Below are 23,162 nucleotides of genomic sequence, written 5' to 3'. Positions count from 1 at the left end.
GGAAACATATCAAACATATTCTGAATAGAAAATATAAAAATATTACACAGGCTACTTTACATGAAAATAAATTAATATTCTCCCCCTAAAAGCGTCAATCTGATGCATTTTCAGAGAAAAATTAAGTACGAGTATATATTAGAGCAGGGCTATTCAATTAATTATGAATTGGGGCCGGTTGACAAATTATCCAAAATGAGGGGCCGGAAAAATCTGAGCATCACATTAATGGATATTGTAAAACAATGCAGCGACATAGGAGTGCTTATATTGTCTTTATTTTATCAATGTAAATAGTTTAAAAAGACCTCAAAGTGCAACAAGCTTGTCAAAAAACAATCCTTGTTAAATGAACAAACCTGTTAACCAGAGGTTTTCACTCAATTATTGGACTTAAGTAAAGTTCGAGGCTCTTCTCCTTTACTTGAGTATTTTATTTACATGCTACTTTATTCTTCTACTCCACTACAAATTTCTGGAAATATTCTAATTTTTACTCCACTACATTTATCTGATTACCTCAGTTACTAGTTACTTTACCAGGCTGACAAGTACATGTGAAACATTAGTTTATTCATCAAAAACAGAACTATAACAAATTAACGTAACGTAAATGCAGAGTAGCATGATTTTTCTGAAAATGCCTTAACTTCTCCTCTTTACACCCAGATATGGCTGCAGAGTAAACACAGGCTTCACAGAGACAGAACCACAAACTTCTCCGTCCATTCTCTGGTGAACTGACAGTTTTCTGTGACAGCCTTTCTTTTTTTCAGAGTAGGAAGAGACATTGATGTGGTGATTTAACCACGGATTTACCCAGACTGTAACGATTGGGAACAACAGAGCGGAGCTCGGTGAGCTGTTTCCAAGAGGATTCAGAAACCCCCGAAGAAGAGCGCAGTGGGAGTGTGAGTAGTGGGCAGTGCGCCTACAGGGAGCGCTTGGAGCAATTCTCCCAGCGCGTCAAATCCCGGGGAGAGGACAGTAATCCGGCCACCACGGCCGTGAATTACTGTTTCACACAGGTTTCTACTCAAAGGGCCAGGAAATACAATATTATTGCAAATATTGCAATTCATTTATTTTAATCGAGTAATTTCTCATCAAAGTTTGCATTTCTAGCATGAGGGATAAACAAATTGGTATCGTATGGAACCGGGGCGATAAAACTGCAGCAAAGTCATTAATGTATAGAAGAAATAAGAGCGGCCCTAAGATGGACCTCTGTGGGACCCCACAAGTTATAATGACCCTGACAGATTTCCATCCATTTACATTGACAAACTGTTGGTGATTATGAATAGAATTATAAAACCATTTATACGTTATTCCAGTAAAACCATAATATAACATTTTTTGCCTTAAGATTTAATGATTCACATTATCAAAAGCTTTGGATAAATCATGGACAATTCCTAGGGCATATTCATGGTTGTTAAAGGCAGTATGAATTTTATCAACCAGTTACAGCACAGCCATTTCTGTAGAATAGCTTTTCCTAAATCCAAACTGATGTTCGTACAGTATGTTTCAATATTCTACTTTAAACCAACTTCTCCAAAATCTTTGAGAAGCATGGAAAATAAGAAATAGCGAGATAGTTATTAAATTAACTACAGTCTCCAGATTTAAATAGAGGAGCAACTTCAGCAATTTTAAGGTCATTCGGTATTATTCCAGTTTCAAGAGATTTGGCAAATATATAAGTGGTCTGATAATTGAGTACATATATTTAATTAAACATGCTCTAACCTCATCATGACCAGCTGCTGAATCTTTTAAATTGGCAGTGATATTTCCTGCTCAGTAGGAGGATCAAAACTCTGGAGAGAAGAATAACAACCTTTTAAAAACTCAGTTCCCAGAGATAGGACTTATCTTTTACCAATACTAACAAAATAATAATTGAAAGCACAAGCAATATCAGATGGATCTGTGTACACTCTACAGAACCTTTAATAAACTGATGGCAGGGTAGTTGAAACCTCTATAATTATCACTATCCAGAGGAGATGGATTTCTTATGGATTTTTTATAAAAGCTATTCAATGTTTCTTTTGTTGAACACTCTGAACCTTGAAAGTGTCTGAGATCGAAATTCAAAGTTTCTGTCATACTTAGTCCTTAAGTCTGATAAAGTAATCATTGTAGGAGATTTTTATATTCACGTGGACGTTGATGATAATAGTCTTAGTATTGCGTTTGTCACTCTGTTAGATTCGATTGGTTTTAGTCAGTGTATATAAACCTACTCACTGTTTTAATCACACCCTCAACCTTGTTTTGGCTTATGGTGTGGAAATCAATGACTTAATAGTCTTTTCACAGAATCCTATTTTATCAGATCATTATTTAATATCTTTTGAATTCATATTACAGGACTACTAACCTCTGGGCAAAAGTTTCTACACTAGATGTTTATCTGATAGTGCTGTAACTAAATTTAAGGAAGCGATTCCATCTGCATTTAATTTAATGCCTTATCCTAATATTCAAGATTCCTGCACTATCGTTAGTTTCTCTGAAATTGATCACATTGTTGACAGTCTTGCAGGCTAACTACAAACCACACTCGACTCTGTTGCTCCTTTAAAAAAGAAGATAATGAAACAGAGGAAGTTAGCTCCATGGTATAACTCACAAACCCGTGAATTAAAACAAGTTTCACGAAAATTGGAAAGTAAATGGCACTCCACTAAATTGAAGGAATCTCGCTTAGTTTGGCAAGAAGGTCTAAAAACATATAGGAATGCCCTCTGTAATGCCAGAGCAGCCTATTACTCATCTTTATTGGAGGAGAATAAGAACAATCCTACATTTCTTTTCAGCACTGTAGCCAGGCTGACAGAGAGCCACAGCTCTATTGAGCCATGTATTCCTATAATGCTCAGTAGTAACGACTTCACGACCTTCTTTAATGACAAAATTATAACAATTAGAGACAAAATCAACTCACTTGGCACCAATTTTTCTTCAAACCCAGGAACCTTACAAACTGTACGACCTGATATATTCTTGGACTGCTTTTCTACAGTTTATCTTAACAAATTAACCTCTACTATTTCAGCATCAAAGCCTTCTACTTGTCTCCTAGACTCTATTCCAACTAGGTTAGAAACTGAATAGCTTATAGATATTGTTACTCTGGATGATGTTGTGTTGTCCTCCAGCACCAAAGTAAGGAATCTGGGTGATATTTTTGATCAGGATATGTGTCCTTCGATTCTCACGACAAGGACTGCATATTTTCACCTGCGTAATATTGCGAAAATTAGGAACATTGGCCCTCATTTATCAAACGAACGTACGGCAGAAAAGCGTGCGTAAGACCATTTCCTGGCAAACGTCGGCATTTATCAATTTGGACGTGAGCGGGAGCTACGATCAAATCTCACGTCTGGTCTGAGTTCGTGTACGCACATTTCAGCCTGTGTATTTGCGGTGCAGCACAGCAAAATCTGACTGAAAATAATAAACAAACCTCAGCTATCATTAAGCATAAGCAGTCACATATTAAGAACAGTTAAAAACAGATTCTTAAAACGAATAAAAAAATAAAAATTGTGGTTGGCGCGATTGATTGTACTCATGTGCGTCTGATGGCACCATCCATGAATGATTACGCATTCATAAATCACCAAAACTACCACTCGATAAATGTACAAGTGATTTGTGACGCCAAGCTGTCGCTTTTAAACGTGGCGGTCTGGTCCGGGGGGGACACACGATTCTTTTATATTTCAAAACCGCTCGGCTCCAGCCCCCCGCGACCCCGACATTGAATTAATTAATGAATGAATGTGTTGGTGCGTGGCTGCAGCAAGATGCACTGCAGAGCCAAACTCATCTCCTCGGTTGGTGGCTACCCTCGATAAATTGCATTAAATCAAACAAGGTATCAGATGATTAACATCTTGGTTTGGTTCTAGGTGACAAAGGTATTCTCTTACGGAATACCTAATAACCCCGCTGGCAAACCCTGCTACATAGCAAGAGCGCCGGTGTTGTGCCGTATTCCTGCCGTGAAATGCACCCCCTCGCATTATAGGTGATATTCTGGATCAGAAGGCTGTTGTTTCCACCTAAAGGAGTAGTTTATATACAGCTAACCCACAACGGTCAGAACATTGGTTATTTACAGTCTTTAAACTAATTTAAGAGTTTAAAATCACAAACTTGGATAATAGCGAACACAAAACAACACCTTTTTGTATGTTCTGTGGAAATATACTGCAGCCATAATTACAAAATGAATGAAATGGATCTTTTGAGCAAGTTGAATGTATTTGACTCAGCGTTTCCTAAATATAATCCCAGCTTTTCTTGCAATTCATATGTTCAAAGGTGTGTGCTTTTAATTGGGTTACACCTGTCCAACAGTGCGCACAGGCGCACTCCTGTCACAGTGGAGCGCTGCCGTTATTCTTTTCCATACAGCGTTTTTATGGGCCCCTTTTATTTCACTCTTAAGACTGCCAAAAAGCACATCCTTATTTTGCTCCATCTCGGATGTCAGGATGTCGATCTGTGTGTCGGAAAAGTTTCTTTTCTAACCTGCGTTCTTCCTCTCCATGTTTGACCTCAGTGGGCGAGGCCTCCGAAACAGGAATATTTAAGGGCGTAACATGTTCATGACGATCGAATTCAACCGCCGCATTTATCAAGGCCCGCTCATTCATGCGCAGAGATTGGTCCGATACGAATGTTTCATAAATCACACGTGGGTCCCTTCCTACGACCAATTCTGCGCTCAGATCTGCGATTGATAAATGAGGCCCAATGTGTCTCATAAAGATGCAGAAAAAGGAGTCTATGCAGTTGTTACTTCTAGGCTGGACTATTGCAACTCCTTATTATCAGGCTGCTCCAATAAGTCTGTTAAGAGTCTCCAGTTGGTCCAAAATGCTGCAGCTCGAGTACTAACTAAAACAAATGGAAGAGAACATATTTCTCCTGTATTAGCTTCTTTGCACTTGCTACCTGTAAAATCTAGAATAGAAACATTTTAAATCCTTCTCCTTACCTACAAAGCTCTTATTCGTCAGGCTCCATCGTATCTTAAAGAACTCATAGTACCGTATGACCCGACTGGTTCGCTGCACTCTGGGAGTGCAGGCTACTCGTCGTTACTAGAGTCGCCAAAAGTAGAATGGGAGGCAGAGCCTTCAGGTGCCAAGCTCCTCTCCTGTGGAACCGACTCCCAAGTGTTATTCGGGAGGCAAACTTTAAACTTTCCTCTTTGATAAAGCTTACAGCTAGGGCTTACAATCCCTTAACAATGTTGTTATTTTTTAAATGATGTTGTTCTGCTTAATGATGCTGCTATAGGCCTAGCCTGCTGGGGGATAATCCTTTTCCTGATACTCTGAGCTTCTCTCCTCTGTCTGTATCATTCATGTCTCATCAATGCATGTTACTAATTTAACTCCATGTTTGCCACCATAATTATTATCATTGTCATGTTCTGTCATTTTAGCTGTGCCTGTTTCTTGCTATTCTGCTGTATTAACTGCCACAACATATGTCATATTCACAATACTACAGATATTATTATAGTCACTGTTACGTTTGTGGTTGCTTGCATCTCTGGAAGTGTGTCTGTGTGTCTGTCTGTGTCTCTCTCTGTCCATCTGTCCGTCTTTTCTCTCTTTCTCCCTACTTTTCTTCCTCCCCAAACGGTGTAGATAGCCAACCTCCATAGAGCTGGGTCTGTCTGATGTTCCTGTCTGTTATAGGGAAGGTTTTCGTTGCCACCGTACTCTACGGGGGAATTGTTGGGTCTATGTAAATCATAAATAAGTCATAGAGTGTGGTCTTTACCTACTCTGTAAAGTGTCCTGAGATAACTTTTGTTATGATTCAGCATTATAAATAAAATTGAATAGAATTTAATGAAATTGAAAATCGTCAGATATATCACAGTAAAGGACACCAGACTATTACACCAGATTATTAAAACAGTTTGTAAATACATTATCAATAAGGGTTGCAGATGAGGATGTTAGCCTAGTAGGTTTTGTGATTGGGGTGTAAAGGGAATTTGCATATAGAATATTCAGAAAATCAGCAGTCAACAAATGAGACTCACTATTCAAAATATTAAGGTTTTCATTACAAAAGCGTCACAGTTGACCCATTTTTACCGAGTAACCTTTTTGTCTGCAATTTAAAAAAAACATACAACAAAAACACTACAAATCTCTCAGAAAACTGCAAAGTAAGATGACGCTCTTTTTATTGGCAGAAGTAAAGCACTATTAATAATCAGGGTGGCGCTTCTCTTTGTGCTTGCGTTCTTCCCCTTGGGCCTGTGAGCTGGTGGGTATGTTATCAGCTCTGTGTTGCAGGGTTCTGATAACTCCAAGCTTGTGTTCCAGGGGGTGGTGGGAGTCAAACAGTAGATATTGATCTGTGTGAGTTGGTTTTCTGTATACCCCAATGTGGAGGCTCCTTTCATTCTCCATATGGACGTCACAGTCTAAGAAAGGCAAACTTTGTCCTTGACTTCTTCTCTGGTGAACTTGATGTTTCTGTCCACAGAGTTTATATGTCCGGTAAAAGTTTGCACCTCTTTGGATTTGATTTGAACCCATGTGTCGTCCACATATCTGAACCAATGGCTCGGGGTTACTCCTTTGAAGGAGTTCAAAGCCTTGTCCTCTACCTCCTCAATGTATACATTTGCCACAATAGGGGATACTGGTGAACCCATGGCACAGCCGTGTTTCTGTCTGTAAAAAGTGCCATTAAACTGGAAATATGTGGTGTTCAGGCACAAATCCAGAAGTTGGCAAATGTGGTCTGGTTTGAGATTTGTTGTTAAGGAGTTTTCCTGTGTGAGCCGCTCTCTTACTGTGGCCAGAGCCTCCATGGTTGGAATACAGGTGAACAAGGAAGTCACATCGTAGGATACCATGGTTTCATCTGGATCCATTTTTTTAAGTCTCTGACTTTGTTCACAAAGTCTATGGAGTTTTGGATGTGGTGTGGGGTGTTGCCCACCAGCGGTGCCAGAATATTGGCAACGTGCTTGCAATGTTATAAGCGACCGAGTTTATGCTGCTGACAATGGGCCTGAGCGGGGCCCCTTCTTTATGGATTTTTGGGAGTCGATATAAGCAGGGGGTTGAGTCCTGGGGATAGAGCCTGTAATATTGTGATTTGTCAGTGACCCCTCCTTTTTGTAGTTGCTGTAGACACTCTATAACCTTCTTTTTGTAACCACAGTAGGGTCTCTTTTCAGAGTTTCATAAGTTTTGTAATCTGGGAGCTGTTGCATGAAACCTAGATAAGAGATATTCCGGTAATCCTGGCTTACTTTATCCATGATCCGGTTGCGTGAAAGCACAGGCACCTAAGTTACCATGGAGATTTATTCTGTGCTGTTAGCTTGCTCCAGACCAGGCTAACAGCCAGGCTTGATTAATCCTGCTGCTTTATCTGTTTAGTCAGCTGTCACTCCGATCACAGATCAAACAGGTTTTACAATATTCCATGATCATTTAGCCTAACTTAATTTTTTATTAGGCATGAAAGTGTGTGTGTGTGTGTGTGTGTGTGTGGAAAATCAGAATCAGTGTTTGCAGCTAGCTGTCTTTCCAGAGTAACATTAAATTCCACTACTCTCTTTTAAGGGTAACATGTTGTTCACCTGTTCATCTATGAAAATGACGTGACACAAATGACAGGTGTGTATTTTTGAACACTTTTGCGTTCAGTCGGTTTGATATTGCCCGCCAACCTTTTTCTCGTTGTTCAATAATAGCAGCCAACTTTCCTTTTTCCTAACGGCATGCTTCACTTCCTCATAAGTTTGCATTAGTTCTTGCTGTTTGGATGCAGAGAAGAACGCTGCATGTGTCTTTTCCGTGTCTGCATCAGTGAATCTGTGCTCGACCTCGCGGTCTTCCTTTGAAATCTGTGAGCGTGCACTCAACAGAATTACTTACACCTGGCTTGACATAGATGCACCTTCTCATCCTGGCTTGGTGTACCTGCAACTAATACAGCCAGGATGATCAGACCAGACTAGGTCAAGGCTGGCTTTTTCATTTATCCGGGATATCTTAATTCTGCCTTTGTGCAACAGCCCTCCGGAGCAAAAGTCCCCCAGCTTGATAAAGCCTATGAGAATTTATATTGTCAATTAGTGGGTTAATGGTGATATCCTTAAAACTTTTAATGGAATTGCATAGCTTTTCAATTGAAATAGCACAATAATACTACCAACAGTGATGATTACTGTTATTTTATAAATCAACATTTACTGCAAGTTTCACTCATGGTGTGATGATAACATGGTATCAAAATAGTTAGCCTTTTTCCCAGTAAGAGCTCAGATTTAATTGACTTGAGACCATGTTTACATGGTATAGAGTACAAGCAACACAATATAAGCCCACATTGCATTAAATATTTTTTCTTTCTTCTGTATCTGTTAGGGAGCTGGTGTAAACTCCCATGTGGAATGTGAGGAGGTGGGAATGTCAGACAGTTTTTGGCGGATTCAACATGGGTAGGGGCCGAGGGAGAGGAAGGGGCAGGGGATCATCTGGCCAGCTGCGGCCCCCCTTGCCCTACAGACTGCAGCTCTCTCCATCCAGGGAGACTTTAACGTATGCTCAGGCACAGAAAATAGTGGAAGTGGATCTAGAAGGAAGGCTCCATCGGATAAACATCACAGATCTTTTGCCAGTTATCACTGAGGATGAGATGATGGCCCAGGACATTGCTGAGTGCAACAGCAACAAGGAGAACAGTGAACAAACGCAGAGTAAAACCAGATCTTGGAGGAAACCCTCAAGCAGTAAAAGCATTAGAAGTGGTAAAAATACATCTCACCAACGGTCCGGCTCCCAGCAGCACACGGGACCTACAAATTCCCTCCAGCAACCATCCCACCTAATCCCTCTGCCTGAGCCCATATTTCGTGTGTTGAGTTCAGTATGCCCCTCAGAGGCGCCTGCTCTCCCAACAGCCTACTATCGTTACATAGGAAAGTCAATGGAGGAACAGGACAGTGTGGCTGAGTATGACATGGACGAGGAGGACCTGGCCTGGCTGGAGATGGTAAACCAAAAGAGGGTGTCTGACCACCATGCCTCTGTATCTGCAGACACTTTTGAGCTGCTGATTGACCGCCTAGAGAGGGAATCCATCCTGGAGTCCCGCAGCCAGGCTCTGTCCCAGAGTGCTGTCGATGAGGATGCTTTTTGCTGCGTCTGCATGGATGATGAATGTTTGAACAGTAATGTCATCCTTTTCTGTGACATCTGCAATCTGGCCGTCCACCAGGAGTGTTACGGTGTGCCCTATGTACCTGAGGGTCAGTGGCTGTGCCGCTGTTGCCTGCAGTCCCCCTCTCGTCCTGTAGACTGTGTGCTCTGTCCCAACCGAGGAGGTGCCTTCAAACAGACAAGCGATGGACGTTGGGCCCATGTTGTCTGTGCCATATGGATCCCTGAGGTGTGCTTTGCCAACACAGTGTTTTTGGAGCCAGTTGAGGGGGTCAAGAACATCCCTCCTGCTCGCTGGAAGCTCACCTGCTACTTGTGTAAGCAGAAAGGCAGAGGAGCATCCATTCAGTGCCACAAAACCAACTGTTACAGGGCCTTTCATGTCACCTGCGCCCAGAAGGCCGGCCTGTTTATGAAGATAGACCCAGTCCGGGAGACAGGTGTCAATGGTACCACCTTCTCTGTGAAGAAGACTGCTTTCTGTGAGCATCATTCTCTAGTAGGGTCTCGGCAGGACGGTTCTGGAGATGAGTCGGTTGAAGGGAGACTGGTGGGGGGCAGGGGAAACCGTGGTCAAAGGTCTTACACTCAAAGCCCCCCACCACCACCACCATCAAACAAGAAAACTACCAAGGGCCCGAAGAGGAAGAACACAAAGGGGTCTGGTGGGTCGACACGTCGCTCAACTGTGCCTGTGCTGCTCGTGCCTCAGATCCCCTCTCACAGGTGTCACATTTGCATACTGTTCATATTAACATACCCAGCATGCCTTATTAATTTACTGTAGTGTCTGCCACCTTATAAGAGATTATTATTATTGTTGCAGGGTTTAGTAGGAAACACTCATCTAATTGGGTTTTGATCCAGTGCATTACAATAGAGTATTTTACATTTAACAGAGTATGTATTGCTACTTAAAATGACCTTACCATAAGGTCGTAAGTTAGTGTTGTTATAATGACCAGAAATACTGCCAAATGTGTTTTAATCTTTAGCTGTTACATCTCCACAGGCTGAACAAGATCTGCACGGGAGTTGAAGTCCAGAGGAAGAATCAGTTCATGCAGAGACTTCATAACTACTGGTTACTGAAGCGACAGGCACAAAATGGAATGCCTTTAATACGCCGACTTCATTCCCACCTACAGGCGCACAGGACTGCAGAGCAGGTGAGGCGAGAGATCAGGTACAGTGTGCTCTCTTATAAGGAATACTACTGTTAAAACTGCCATCAGAGTAAATCTGTGTGGTTGAGAATTATAAATTATTAACACCAGCACATTTACAGCCATTAGAGTATCAGGTCTTCACAGAACAATGAAGTCTGTTCAGGACAGAGTCAGCCAAGTCACTGTGATCAAACCAAAACTTCACACCATATTTGTATTCTCTCACACTGAAATCGAAACATAAGCCCAGACTTCACACTTTCAACGGCTGATTCAAATAGATGTCGGGCTTCCACACAACCCTTCACAGCTCTGTCATCTTTGTTGTAGACCTCTCACTGTCGCAGAGGGAAACGGCTTGTAAAAACTTGTGGATATTTGTATTAATCTGTTGCCCCTTCATTTATGATGGCAGGGAATGCCTTAAGGTTATTAAACCATAAAATGTAGATTAAACTACTTCTCTTATCAATACTCCGCATTTATCAATTACTTTAGAAAAAAATCTAACTCTTCAGTTCAATTTTATTTATATTTTAAATATAGTTAAATGTTAGAGCAACAAAAGTGATGTTTATAACAGCAAAATCTATAGATAAACTCAATAATACTTCACTCTAGAATCTAGGGCTGGACCCCAATATTCAACTATTGGGATACTCGTTCATTGGGTAGATATTAGATTTTCAATTTTGTTTTTCAGGTTTTTGTTAGAATATTAAAATCGTTAAATTATTGATTTTAATTAAACCAAAACATGCATTTCCATTTCAGCTCAGTATAAGAGTCATTACTGTTTCCTGCGTTATGTTGTCCATTATGGTCGTTTTCATTTCCTCTCCTCTCCCCTCTCTTTCTGGGGCTGGGTGCACAGCAGGGAGCTGCGACTCAGCACTCTGTGAATTTGTTGCTCTGCTACCAACATAAGCTGCTATGATTCAACAAAGTTAGGCTTAAAAAACTTTTTTACTTTTTGCTTGTTCTCCTTTGTGTTAAGAGGGAGCCGGGTGAGAAGCTGTGTGCTGCAAGAGAGGAGCTACGCTACTGGCAGAAGTTGAGGCAAGATCTGGAAAGAGCCAGGCTTTTGGTGGAACTCATCCGCAAGAGAGAGCGGCTAAAGAGAGAACAGGTACCTTACAGAGGAAGTGCGAGACAAGCTATAGTATTAATATGTTTATCTATTAGAGCTGAAACAGTTACTCAAGTAGTTTTAATAGTAGATTAGTTGTTAAAGCACTTTTTTTTTTTTTTGGAGCAGAATTGCCCAAAATCCTGCTTGTAAATATTGGCACATTTTTTTGTCATCTATGATGCAGTATATTTCTCAGTCATGTTTGACATATGGACCTGTTGATCAGACTAAGCACACAGTTTAAAAACCTTGGGCTCTGAGAAATTGCGACGGATGTTAATCATTTAAGAGAAAATAATAAGCAGATAAATAAATTATGAAATTGATCTCTGTTATATTCAGCATTTACGTAGTATTTAAAAAGCCAGACCTTCTGCCGCCCTGGAGCCCGCGTCAGGGAGGTTGAGTCCTCCGCCCTCCAGCTGTGTTAACAGCCCAACCCGGCCTCGACGCTCGTCCTGCAGGCCGGTACCAACGATTTAAAGAAACAACAGTCCGAGGTCCTCAAGCAGGACTTCAGGTCTATGGTGGACCACCTGCTAGACGCAGGGAAGCGTCTCATTATTTCCGGCCCGCTTTCCCCGCTGCGATTTGGTGACGTCATGTACAGCTGCCTCTACCAGCTGCACCTGTGGCTAAAAGGATACTGTCTTGGGAAAAGTATTCCATTTGTGGACAACTTAACACCTTTTTTAAACAGACCCAGGCTATTTGAACACAACGGCCTGCACCCTAACCAGGAAGAGTCAAGACTTTTATCTGCCAACACTGACCTGAGTGTCCAGTCCTGCACCACCACCACCTCCTGGCAACAGCAGAGTCACAGTTTAATGCACCACTCTGAGCTGCCCTTACCACAGACGCACATGAAGCAGAGTTGCAGTTTTACACACCTCTCCGCACTCCCTGTGGAGCATTTTCCAGCTCAGTATCCTATACAAACGCAGTGTGCCTTATGGTGATCTACATTAGTTAAATCAAACAGAAGAGGAGCTATACAGAAAAACTTGATACAAATCAACACCAAATCTGCGATAATGCAACTAAATCAGAAAATAAAATGAGGACTTTTAAACATCAGATCTCTGCCATCTAAAGCTGTATTAATAAATGATCTGATATCAGATAACCATATTGATGTTCTCTGTCTGACTGAAACCTGGCTGTGTCCTGAAGAATATGTTAGCCTGAATGAATCCACTCCTCCCAGTCATATTAATACTCATGTTCCTCGAGGCAGTGGTCGAGGAGGAGGCGTTGCAGTTATTGATGACTCAGGCCTATTAATAAACCCTAAACCTAAACTAAATTGTAATTCATTTGAAAGTCTTGTTCTTAGTCTTTCACATTCAACCTGGAAAACTGCAGCCAATTATACTTGTTATAGTGTACCGTGCTCCTGGTCCGTACTCTGAATTTCTATCTGAATTCTCAGAGTTTCTGTCAAATTTAGTCCTTAAATCCAAGTAATCATTGTTGGAGATTTTACTTTCACGTGGACGTTGATAATAATAGCCTTAGTACTGCGCTTATCTCTCTATTAGATTCGATTGGTTTTAGTCAGAGTGTACATAAACCTACTCACTGTTTTAATCACACCCTCGACCTTGTTTTGGGTTATGGTGTGGAAATCAATGACTTAATAGTCTTTCCCTAAGAATCCTATTTTATCAGACCCTTATTTAATAACTTTTGAATTCATATTCCAGGACTACTCACCTCTGGGCAAAGGTTTCTACACTAGATGTTTATCTGATAGTGCTATAACTAAATTTAAGGAAGAGATTCCATCTGCATTTAATTTAATGCCTTATCCTAATATTCAAGATTCCTGTACTAACGTTAGTTTCTCTGAAATTGATCATCTTTTTGACAGTCTTGCAGTCTTCACTACAAACCACACTCGACTCTGTTGCTCCTTTAAAAAAGAAGATAATGAAACAGAAGAAGTTAGCTCCATAGTATAACTCATAAACCCGTGAATTAAAAGTATCACGAAAATTGGAAAGTAAATGGCACTCCAATAAATTGAAGGAATCTCGCTTAGTTTGGCAAGAAGGTCTAAAAACATATAGGAAGGCCCTCCGTAATGCCAGAGCAGCCTATTACTCATCTTTAATAGAGGACCTTCATAACCTTCTTTAATGACAAAATTATTACTATTAGAGACAAAATCAACTCACTTGGCACCAATTTTTCTTCAAACCCAGGGACCTTAGAAACAACTGTATGACCTGATATATTCTTGGACTGCTTTTCTTCAGTTGACCTTAGCAAATTAACCTCTTCTATTTCAGCATCAAAGCCTTCTACTTGTCTCCTAGACTCTATTCCAACTAGGTTATTTAAAGTATTGTTACCTTTAGTTAGCACTCCTGTATTAGATATGATTAATATGTACCACAGTCTTTTAAAGTAGCTGTAATTAAGAAGAAGAAGAAGAAGAATTCCTTTATTAGTCCCGCAACGGGGAAATTTGATTTTTCACTCGATTATTGTTATTCATGTTACACACACACAGGCCCGAAATACACACACATGCACTAACAGGACCTATATACATGCAATTAATGGAGAGATGTTAGAGCGAGGGGGCTGCCAGCGCCCTGAGCAGTTGGGGGTTTGGTGCCTTGCTCAACAGCACCTCGGCAGTGCCCAGGAGATGAACTGGTACCTCTCCAGCCACCAGTCCACGCTCCATTCATGGTCCACACAGGGACTCAAACCGGCGACCCTCCGGTTCCCAGCCAAGTCACTTATGGACTGAGCTACTGCCGCCCCTTAAACCTCTTAAACCCAGTCTTGATCCAGAAGTACTAGCCAACTATAGACCTATATCTAGCCTTCCTTTTCTCTCTAAGATCCTCAAGAAATCAGTCGCCAATCAGTTGTGTGACTTTTTACATAATAATGAGTTATTTGAGGACTTTCAGTCAGGATTTAGAGCGAATCATAGCACTGACACAGCACTGGTAAAAATTACTAACATCCATCTAATAGCTTCAGACAAAGGACTTGTCTCTGTACTTGTTTTACTAGATCTTAGTGCGGCCTTCGACACTATTGACCATCGCATCCTGCGACGGAGACTGGAGTATCTAATTGGCATTAATGGAACCGCATTAAGCTGGTTTAAGTCGTATATATCTGATAGATCTCAGTTTGTACATGTTAATGACAAATCCTCCATGCTCACTAATTAGTCACAGAGTTCCACAGGACTTTGTCCTTGGACCGGTTCTATTCACCACCTGCTATTTTCTGATGTTAAACTCAGATAAAAATTAAGTTATCGTACTTGGCCCCAAAGGCCTCCGAAACTCAATTGCTAAAGAGATTGTTACTCTGGATGATGTTGTGTTGTCCTCCAGTACCAAAGTAAGGAATCTGGGTGATATTTTTAATCTTGATTTGATCTTTGATTTGATGGGTCCTTCGATTCTCACGACAAGGACTGCATATTTTCTCCTGCGTAATATTGCGAAAATTAGGAACATTGTGTCTCAGAAAGATGCAGAAAAACAAGTCCATGCAGTTGTTACTTCTAGGCTGGACTATTGCATCTCCTTATTATCAGGCTGCTCCAATAAGTCTGATAAGAGTCTCCAGTTCGTCCAAAATGCTGCAGCTCGTGTACTTACTAAAACAAATGGAAGAGAACATATTTCTCCTGTATTAGCTTCTCTGCACTTGCTACCTGTAAAATCTAGAATAGAATTTAAAATCCTTCTCCTTACCTACAAAGCTCTTATTCGTCAGGCTCCATCGTATCTTAAAGAACTCATAGTACCGTATTACCCGACTGGATCACTGCGCTCTGAGAATGCAAGGCTACTTGTCGTTCCTAGAGTCTCCAAAAGTAGAATGGGAGGCAGAGCCTTCAGGTACCAAGCTCCTCTCCTGTGGAACCGAATCCCAAGTGTTATTCGGGAGGCCGACACTGTCCCCATATTTAAGAGTAAACTTTAAACTTTCCTCTTTGATAAAGCTTACAGCTAGGGCTTATGGGCCCTTAGCTATGTTGTTATTTTTAAGCTGATGTTGTTCTGCTTAATGTTGCTGCTATAGGCCTAGTCTGCCGGGGGTTAAAACTTGTCCTGATACTCTGACCTTCTCTCCTCTCTGTCTGTATCATTCATGTCTCATGAATGCATGTTACTAATTCAACTTCTTCCCCAGAGTTGTTTGTGCTTAGTCGTCTTGCAGGTCTCTGCTGATCGAGGTGGTGCCTGCTGCCGTGGTCCTGCATGCCGCTTCCTGCTGCTATTATCACTGTTACTCATATATACTATTACTAGTCTATTAAACTATAAAATTTGTAGCCATAAAAACACCATCAGTGGTATGTCTCTCTGTATCGTAGCTGCTATTGCTGCTACTCATCATTGATCATGTTTGCCACCATAATTATCATTTTCATATTCTATCACCTTAGCTGTGCTTGTTTCTACTATTCTGCTATATTAACTTTCATAACATAAGTCATATTCACATTACTATAGATATTATTATAGTTACTGTTTGGTTGCTTGCATCTCTGGAAGTGTGTCTGTCTGTCTGTTTTTGTGTCTGTCTTTTTCTCTCTCTGTCTTTTGTCTGTCTTTGTCTTTCTATCTCTTTCTCTCTCCTTTTCTTCCTCCCCAACCGGGGCAGACAGATGTCTGTCCTTCACAGAGCTGGGTCTGTCCGACATTCCTGCCTGTTATAGGGAAGGTTTTCGTTGCCACCGTACTCTACGGGGGAATTGTTGGGTCTATGTAAATCATAAATAAGTCATAGAGTGTAATCTTTACCTAGTCTGTAAAGTGTCCTGAGATGATGATTTGGCACTATAAATAAAATTGAATTGAATTGAATTGAACTGTAGCTTGACCTTGTGTTTCTGCTTCTCTCCTGTCATTTTATGTCATCACTCCTCAGATGAAAATTCAGCAGGCTGCTCTTGAGTTGAAATTGACCCCTATGTTGGTGCTTCTGCGATCCACCTTGGACCAACTGCAGGAGAAGGACACAGAAAAAATATTCTCTCAACCCGTCAATCTATTAGAGGTTGGTACAGTAAGAAATCAGCTTAAAATTAACACTTTATATCAAGCAGCATATTTACTTAAGCTGTGACTCAACTAACAGTCTTATTTTCGTGATTCACTGAGGTCCCAGATTACCTGGAGTTTATTTCCCAACCCATGGACTTCTCCACCATGTGTACCAAACTGGAGGGACATGCCTACTGCTCCATCACAGACCTGGAGGAGGACTTTAATCTCATGATCTCCAACTGCCTCAAGTACAACTCCAAGGACACCATGTTTCACCAGACAGCCTTACAACTGTGGGAGGTGGGTGGAGCCATTCTCCACCACGCCCACAGGCAGTCCCAAAGCATCGGCCTGGACCCCAGCACCGGCATGCATCTCCCGGAGTCTCCAAATAAACATGGCTTCTACAACTGTATGTGGGATGACGGTGAGTTAATAATAGAAACTAGCCGCGTCTCTGTGATCATGCCCATGGCTCATCTGTTCATCTGTTTCTCCTTATACTCTCTGCAGTCGACTCTCTCTTGGACCCAGAAAACAGACTGCACTTAACCACAGACCAACAGCTAAAGGCCTTACTGGACAAACTGGACATGGTGGCGTCCATGTGCACTAGTGGTGGTCGAACCAAGCGCATTACGCTGCTGCACCAAGAGATCAACACTCTCAGGCAGAAGATGAACCAGCAGCACCAAAATGCTCAGTCTGTAAATGGCAATGATAAGGAGGATGAAGGAAAAGAGGAAGAGGAGGAGAAGGAAAAGAAAAAGAAGACAAATATTAATAAAGGACCTTTGAAAGCAGTGTCAAATTCTGGGACAGGTAAAAAAAAAAAAAAATCTGTCCTTTTAATATACTTTCTGCCATTCGGCTGTTACTATAATAACAATTTATGCAGTAATGGCACTGTTGGCACTAATACATTATCTAAGTTTTTATGATAGAAAAGAAGCAAATCCTCACATTGGAGAAGCTGCAGCCAGTGAATGTTTTGACATCATAAGATTCACTAATTATTGTTTCAGCTGTATTTATGATACCTAAATAAATTTCTCTTTGATCCAGATGACTCTACATCTGTGCCAGAACTTACCTTCCCGGTATCATCGCTGCTGCCAGGAGACGCTCCTCTAGAACCCCCTGTCCTGGGCATCCTACCTGGAGGGCGAAGGTCTCCCGGACGCTCCTACAAGCGTCAGATGTCATCCCACAGTGGAATCAAGAGTCAAGGTGAAGATGAAGCTGAAGTGGGTGAAACGCCATCTTCACAACAGGAGGCTGTTACTCCACTGGGAACACCCCTGACTCTGCCTTTGGTTGGAGTTGGCCGTCGTACGTCTGTTCTGTTTAAGAAAGCTAAAGATGGGGCGCAAATGGTAAAAAACAAGTCCCCACCACAACAGAACGGGAAAACATCTGAGTGTAAAACCAACAGGTTGGACTGCCCAAATTCACCCAGTGTGACCAACATCACCACCTTACCTCCCACTCCAAACGCTTCCCCTACACCTCCCTCTCCTTCTACACACGACCTGAGGTCCAGAGGCCCCAGCTCAGAAAGTGAAGCAGACAAACTCCCTCCACCACACAGAGAAGGAGGTAAGGACAAAATAAATCACTGTATCACAATGAGAGATTCTAGAAAGTCCATGTTTGTCACTTTTTAATTTGTGTTCTCACTAGGCCTGACAAATGGAAAGCACATCTCTGCAGTCCGTGATGATGATCACGACCAAAAACTAATGTGAGTATATGATGAGTTATATGAGGTCACAGAGGCAATGGGCCCCATACAAGAACCACTTATACAAAGAGATAGAGGTGTGACCAAATCTCGTCCAAAGGGTCCAATACTTAAGAGATAATCATCCACACCTTTACGCTCAATTCAAGGTAAAATAAAACTAACCAGGGAATGTAACGTTACTGAGCTGGACCAAAACAGTTTAAACTTGACTGGAGTAGTTAGCAACGTGTTTCTGGTTGGGTTTTTTTTCTGAATCTTGCAGGGATATGTAGTAGTTACCTGGATCTAACTCCTGTTCTATGAGTACTTACAGAACCCTCTATTTTCAATATAAATATATGTTTTATGTGCAGCATGTGACCATGTTTGTTGGTCTTTTTCCTTCCATAGTGTCCAATAATAAATTAATAATGATAGATGTAGAGGCTAGGCCCAAGCTATAAGCCCCTGAGTTGCTGTACCACGCACTTTTTACCCTGTTTGATGAATGAAAGTCCAAGTTGTATTTGCAATGAAAACCATTGGTTGCATTCATTTCCTTCCATTGTTTGTAGTTTCAGCAGATAAGCTGTGACTTGCATATTTAGTGGTGTGGCGTTCCTGTGGTGTGCGTCTGTGTGTGTGGTCAAATACTGTGTGTGCTTCTGGGTAGCAACCGAGGCACCAAAGATTCGTTCTCATTCCCAAGATCACTAATTATCTCTAACACACCGGCCCCTAATTGTAAATGGCAGTCAGATATAACAATGTGCCACATGTGAAAAACATCAATACCATTTGTAAAATCACCACAATCTACCCCTCTTTGATTAAGCACAGCTTGGTTATAGGTCTCTCAATAACCTTTTTTGTTTGTAACTTGACAGAACGTACTAGACCCCTTTTGTCAGGATAAACTTTCAGCACTTTGCCGAGAGGCCAAGATCCACACGGAGCTGTGGAATCCATGATGACTACCACGTTTCCAGCAACTAGGCTCCTCTTTTGTTGGTTCCACTTCTGTCTTTCTTGCAGCAATGGCAGATACTCACAGATCCATCTCCTCCAAAACAAATCTGCAAGATATTGAACCTGTTTCCATCGCCATTTCACATACATGTCAGAGGGTTCAAAACTTCCTTCCAGGTGGCAAAGCTGGTTTTCCCTTTAGTAGCAGGAGATGATTTAGTGTGAGAGGTTCCAGATCATTTGGATCATCAGAGAGTTTTGTAATAGGATGCTCATTAAGAATAGCTTCCACTTCACACATAACAGTGTGTCAACCAAGGTTTTTTGGTGCAAAACTGATGTGAGAATGTGGCGTACCATTCGTATCATGTGCTCCCAAACACAACCATGATGAGATCCTGCTGGTGGATTGAAACTCCAGTCAACTCCAGCTGGAATGAGAACGCTTTGGATTTGCTCATGATTTAATGCAGCCAGGGCCTCCCACAGCTCTCTCTCAGCTCCAACAAAGTTGGTCCCATTGTTAAATATTATATGGATCAATTGACCCCTCCTGCTGATAAATCGTCATGCATGTAAATATTACTCCATATCGTTTGCATGTTGTTCCTCCTTTCTTCCATAGGTCCAAAATAGTCCACTCCAACATTGGTAAATGGAGGTAAATCTGGGACTATTCTCCTTTTTGGAAGGTCTGCCATCTTTTGCTCCATAGCTTTCCCATTATCGCGTCTGCAAAACCTGCACTCAGCAATTACCTTTCTTACGGCCAAGTCCAATATTTCCTTCTCAATGCAGATAATGAATGGTTTCGACCACTGTGACCCAATACTTGATGAATGTCCTTAAGAATAAGAATGGAAATATGCTGCTCCTTGGCAAGAATGAGTGGATGTTTTATTTCCAACAGCATTGCTCCTTTCTCCTATCTCCATCTTCCAGAATTGGATCCAGTTTATAGATGGAACTTTGCCTGCTGTTGTTCCTTTCTCAGATGACAGGGAAGTTATTTCACCATGAGACCTTGTTGACGAGAGCTGTTGACGATATCGAATAACAGCCAACTCTGCATCCTCAAGAGCCTTTGTTGTCAAGATGTTACTTCTTGATGTAATTGTGGCCTTTACTCTTTCCAATTTGAGCACCCTGTACATTTCCAGCAGCCTCCAACGCCTTTCTTGCATGACCTTCATACCCTCTTTTGTAAAAGAATTTCCCCTCGGGGATGAATGAAGTTTGATTGATTGAGCTCCACCAGAACAATTTCCAGCCTGTGAAAAATACTGAAGTACTATCCGTCCAAAACACAGATTCATCCATCTGAAGTTGAAGCTCTGACTTAAGCATCACATCGACTCTGGCAGCTAAAACAGCGGCTGTAAGTTTGTGGGATGGTTATGGACTTCAGCGGTGTAACTCTGGCCTTACCCAACAAGAAAGCTACATGAACCTTGTTGCTGCAATTTTGCAGCCTGATGTTAGATACAGTCTCATAGCCGTCCTTACTGGCATCAGCAAAGTGATGTTACTGTTTGTGTATGGGTGTTCCAAAGTCCTTTGGCTTTATGCAACTGTCCAATTTGAATGAAATCAGCGACTCAATATCCACCAACCATTGTTTCCACTGAATAACGATATTTTGGTGGTATGACATCATCCCAGCCACACTTTCTCCTGCAGAGCTCCTGTTGCATTATCTTTGCAGACAGACTGACTGGTTCCCAAATACCCAAAGGATCGTAAACCGAACCTGTAATGGACAACATGCCACGTCTGGTGAACAATTGCTGTTTCACTTCCATTTTGAATTTAAAGGAGTCTGATTTGATGCACCAAAGCAGATCTAAAGCTCTTTCTATTGGAAGATCATCTCTATCAAGGTTCAGCTCCTTTAACTCCTTAGCCCACTGGTCTTCTGGAATTGTCTGCAACACTGCCCGACTAATGCTGAGCCATTTTTCCAGTATGAATCCACCTCTTTTACAGAGAGCATCGATCTCTTTAACCATCTGAATGGCCTCCATTTCTGAGCTCTAGCTCATCAAACAGTTGTCCACATAAAAGTTTTGGTGAATAGCTTGAACGGTTTCTGCAGAAAAGTCAGATTTGTTGTCATTGGCAGTCTTACAGCGTGCTCACACTGTCCTTCTGGCCGGGGCCAAAACCGTTTTTTCAGCTAAAGCCTAGTACCTTTAAGCCATGTGAGTGCACCCGCTCCGCGCTCAACTGCGGCCAGCGGGCCGTCGACGGCCCGCTTGAAAGAGGTGGGCTTTAGCGGAGCCGTTTGCACATGTACGAGCACGAGCGTGCGCACGTGTACGAGCACGAGCCCTACGGCAGTAGCGTTATGTCCGCCTGTTCGGACATGTAAATAGAAGGACGGACCATGCGCGGACATTTAACAACAACAACAATGGCGGTGAAAGGTTCACGTTGGTGTGGTGCGGAGGTGGAGTGTTTACTGCAGATTTGGTCGGATGAAAATATTCAAAAACAGTCGACAAGACGCACAAAAACTCAGACGTCTGTGGAAAGATTTGTAAACAAAGCCACACACACACGCGATCAATGCGTGTGACGTGTTACGACGTTGTTTAATGATGTTCCATTATAGGTAGCTCCACAATCAAACACCACTCGCAAAGAGCTCTTTCTCGGATGGTACACACTGTGGTCTGGGATGTACCACACTTTACCACCACCACACTGCAACTGTTCTGCAGGTACTTGCTCTGCAAAACCTTTATCAATAACCTTGTTGAGATAGCTGGAGTATTCCTTGTGCAAAGTTGAATTATTCACAAACTTCCTCCTTAATCCAAGTATTCTTTGTTTAGCAACTGCAAAGTTATTTGGTAGAAGGATCTCTGGTTTCGTAAGAGGCAGCTTCAGCCAGTACTTTTTGTCGAATGTTGCAGAAGAGTCCATGATTTCCATAAAACTGCAGTCTTCTCTAGACATCTTCTTTTCCTCTGAGGGCTTTTCATTGAAATCATGATTATAATGACTGTTCAGCATGAGCTCCAAGTTGGATACAGAAATCCTATTCACAGCCACAGAAGCAAGCTCCATGTCAATACTGCTGCTATGTCCATTTAAAGGACCAGTGATGACCCACCCCAACACTGCTCTTATAGCGTAGGGACCACCTCCACAGCTGTTGACAATTTTCCATGGTTCCAATAACTTAGAAGCGTTGGTTCCTATCAACATGTCATCATTGGCCTTTAAGCTGGAAATGGGAACTTTTGACAGATGAGGCCATCTTTTAACATCTTCAGCAGTAGCAATATTCCCGGTAGTGTCTGGCATCTTCTTCTGCGTGAGGACTTCTGGAAGAAGATTGTAAGAGCAACCAACGCAGGAGTGACTCTGCCGAGTCACATGGAAGATCTCAACAACGGCCATGTTTACTGGAGTGACACAGATCATCAGCTGATTCATTCACTACCACAGGACCATCGCACGGCGCCCACCACTTGCATGAAGGTACCAGAGTTTTTAGGCTTTTCCAGACTCCACTGACATTTCTCTGCTGCAGCTGGTTTTCCATCTTCCTCCTGTAGCTGTTCTTCCCCTCTCTGATCTTCTTCCTCAGCTCCCGGGCAAAGCAGTCCCTCAGAGCCTCCTCAGACTCCTTAGTCCATGCTTTAACTGTGCGGACTTCCACTGGTTGCCTGGGTACGAGGGGCTTGTACACAGACGGTAGATGCACCAAGTTGTGGTCAGATCTTCCCAGAGGAGGGAGGGGGGATTGTATTGATTGGAGTTGTATGCCTCCTTGGTGTTGACGAACAATAAGTCCAGTATTTTATTGTCTCTGGTGTGGCAGGTGACATACTGTGTGAATGTGGGCAGGGTAGAGGACAGAGAGGCATGATTGAAGTC

At 42.0% G+C, this 23,162-nt stretch overlaps 1 protein-coding gene across 1 annotated transcript in view; it reads left to right on the top strand.

Annotated features, from left to right (window-relative positions):
* LOC310966176 (bromodomain and PHD finger-containing protein 3-like) overlaps window positions 1-23,162 on the top strand; it is a 48,197-nt gene that overhangs the window by 1,914 nt on the left and 23,121 nt on the right. Inside the window, exons 2-9 of the mRNA XM_083940029.1 lie at window positions 8,445-9,965; window positions 10,252-10,408; window positions 11,406-11,537; window positions 16,461-16,589; window positions 16,694-17,006; window positions 17,093-17,401; window positions 17,645-18,178; window positions 18,263-18,323. Of these exons, the coding sequence (XP_083796155.1) occupies window positions 8,464-9,965; window positions 10,252-10,408; window positions 11,406-11,537; window positions 16,461-16,589; window positions 16,694-17,006; window positions 17,093-17,401; window positions 17,645-18,178; window positions 18,263-18,323 (3,137 nt within the window). The 5' untranslated portion in view covers window positions 8,445-8,463. The remainder of the gene's footprint in view (window positions 1-8,444; window positions 9,966-10,251; window positions 10,409-11,405; window positions 11,538-16,460; window positions 16,590-16,693; window positions 17,007-17,092; window positions 17,402-17,644; window positions 18,179-18,262; window positions 18,324-23,162) is intronic.

Source organism: Echiichthys vipera (assembly GCF_963691815.1).
Source record: "Echiichthys vipera genome assembly, chromosome: Y".
In the NCBI taxonomy this organism is placed as follows: Eukaryota; Metazoa; Chordata; class Actinopteri; order Perciformes; family Trachinidae; genus Echiichthys; species Echiichthys vipera.
Note: the sequence above shows the minus strand (reverse complement) of the source record. Positions and strands in the feature narration are given on the sequence as shown.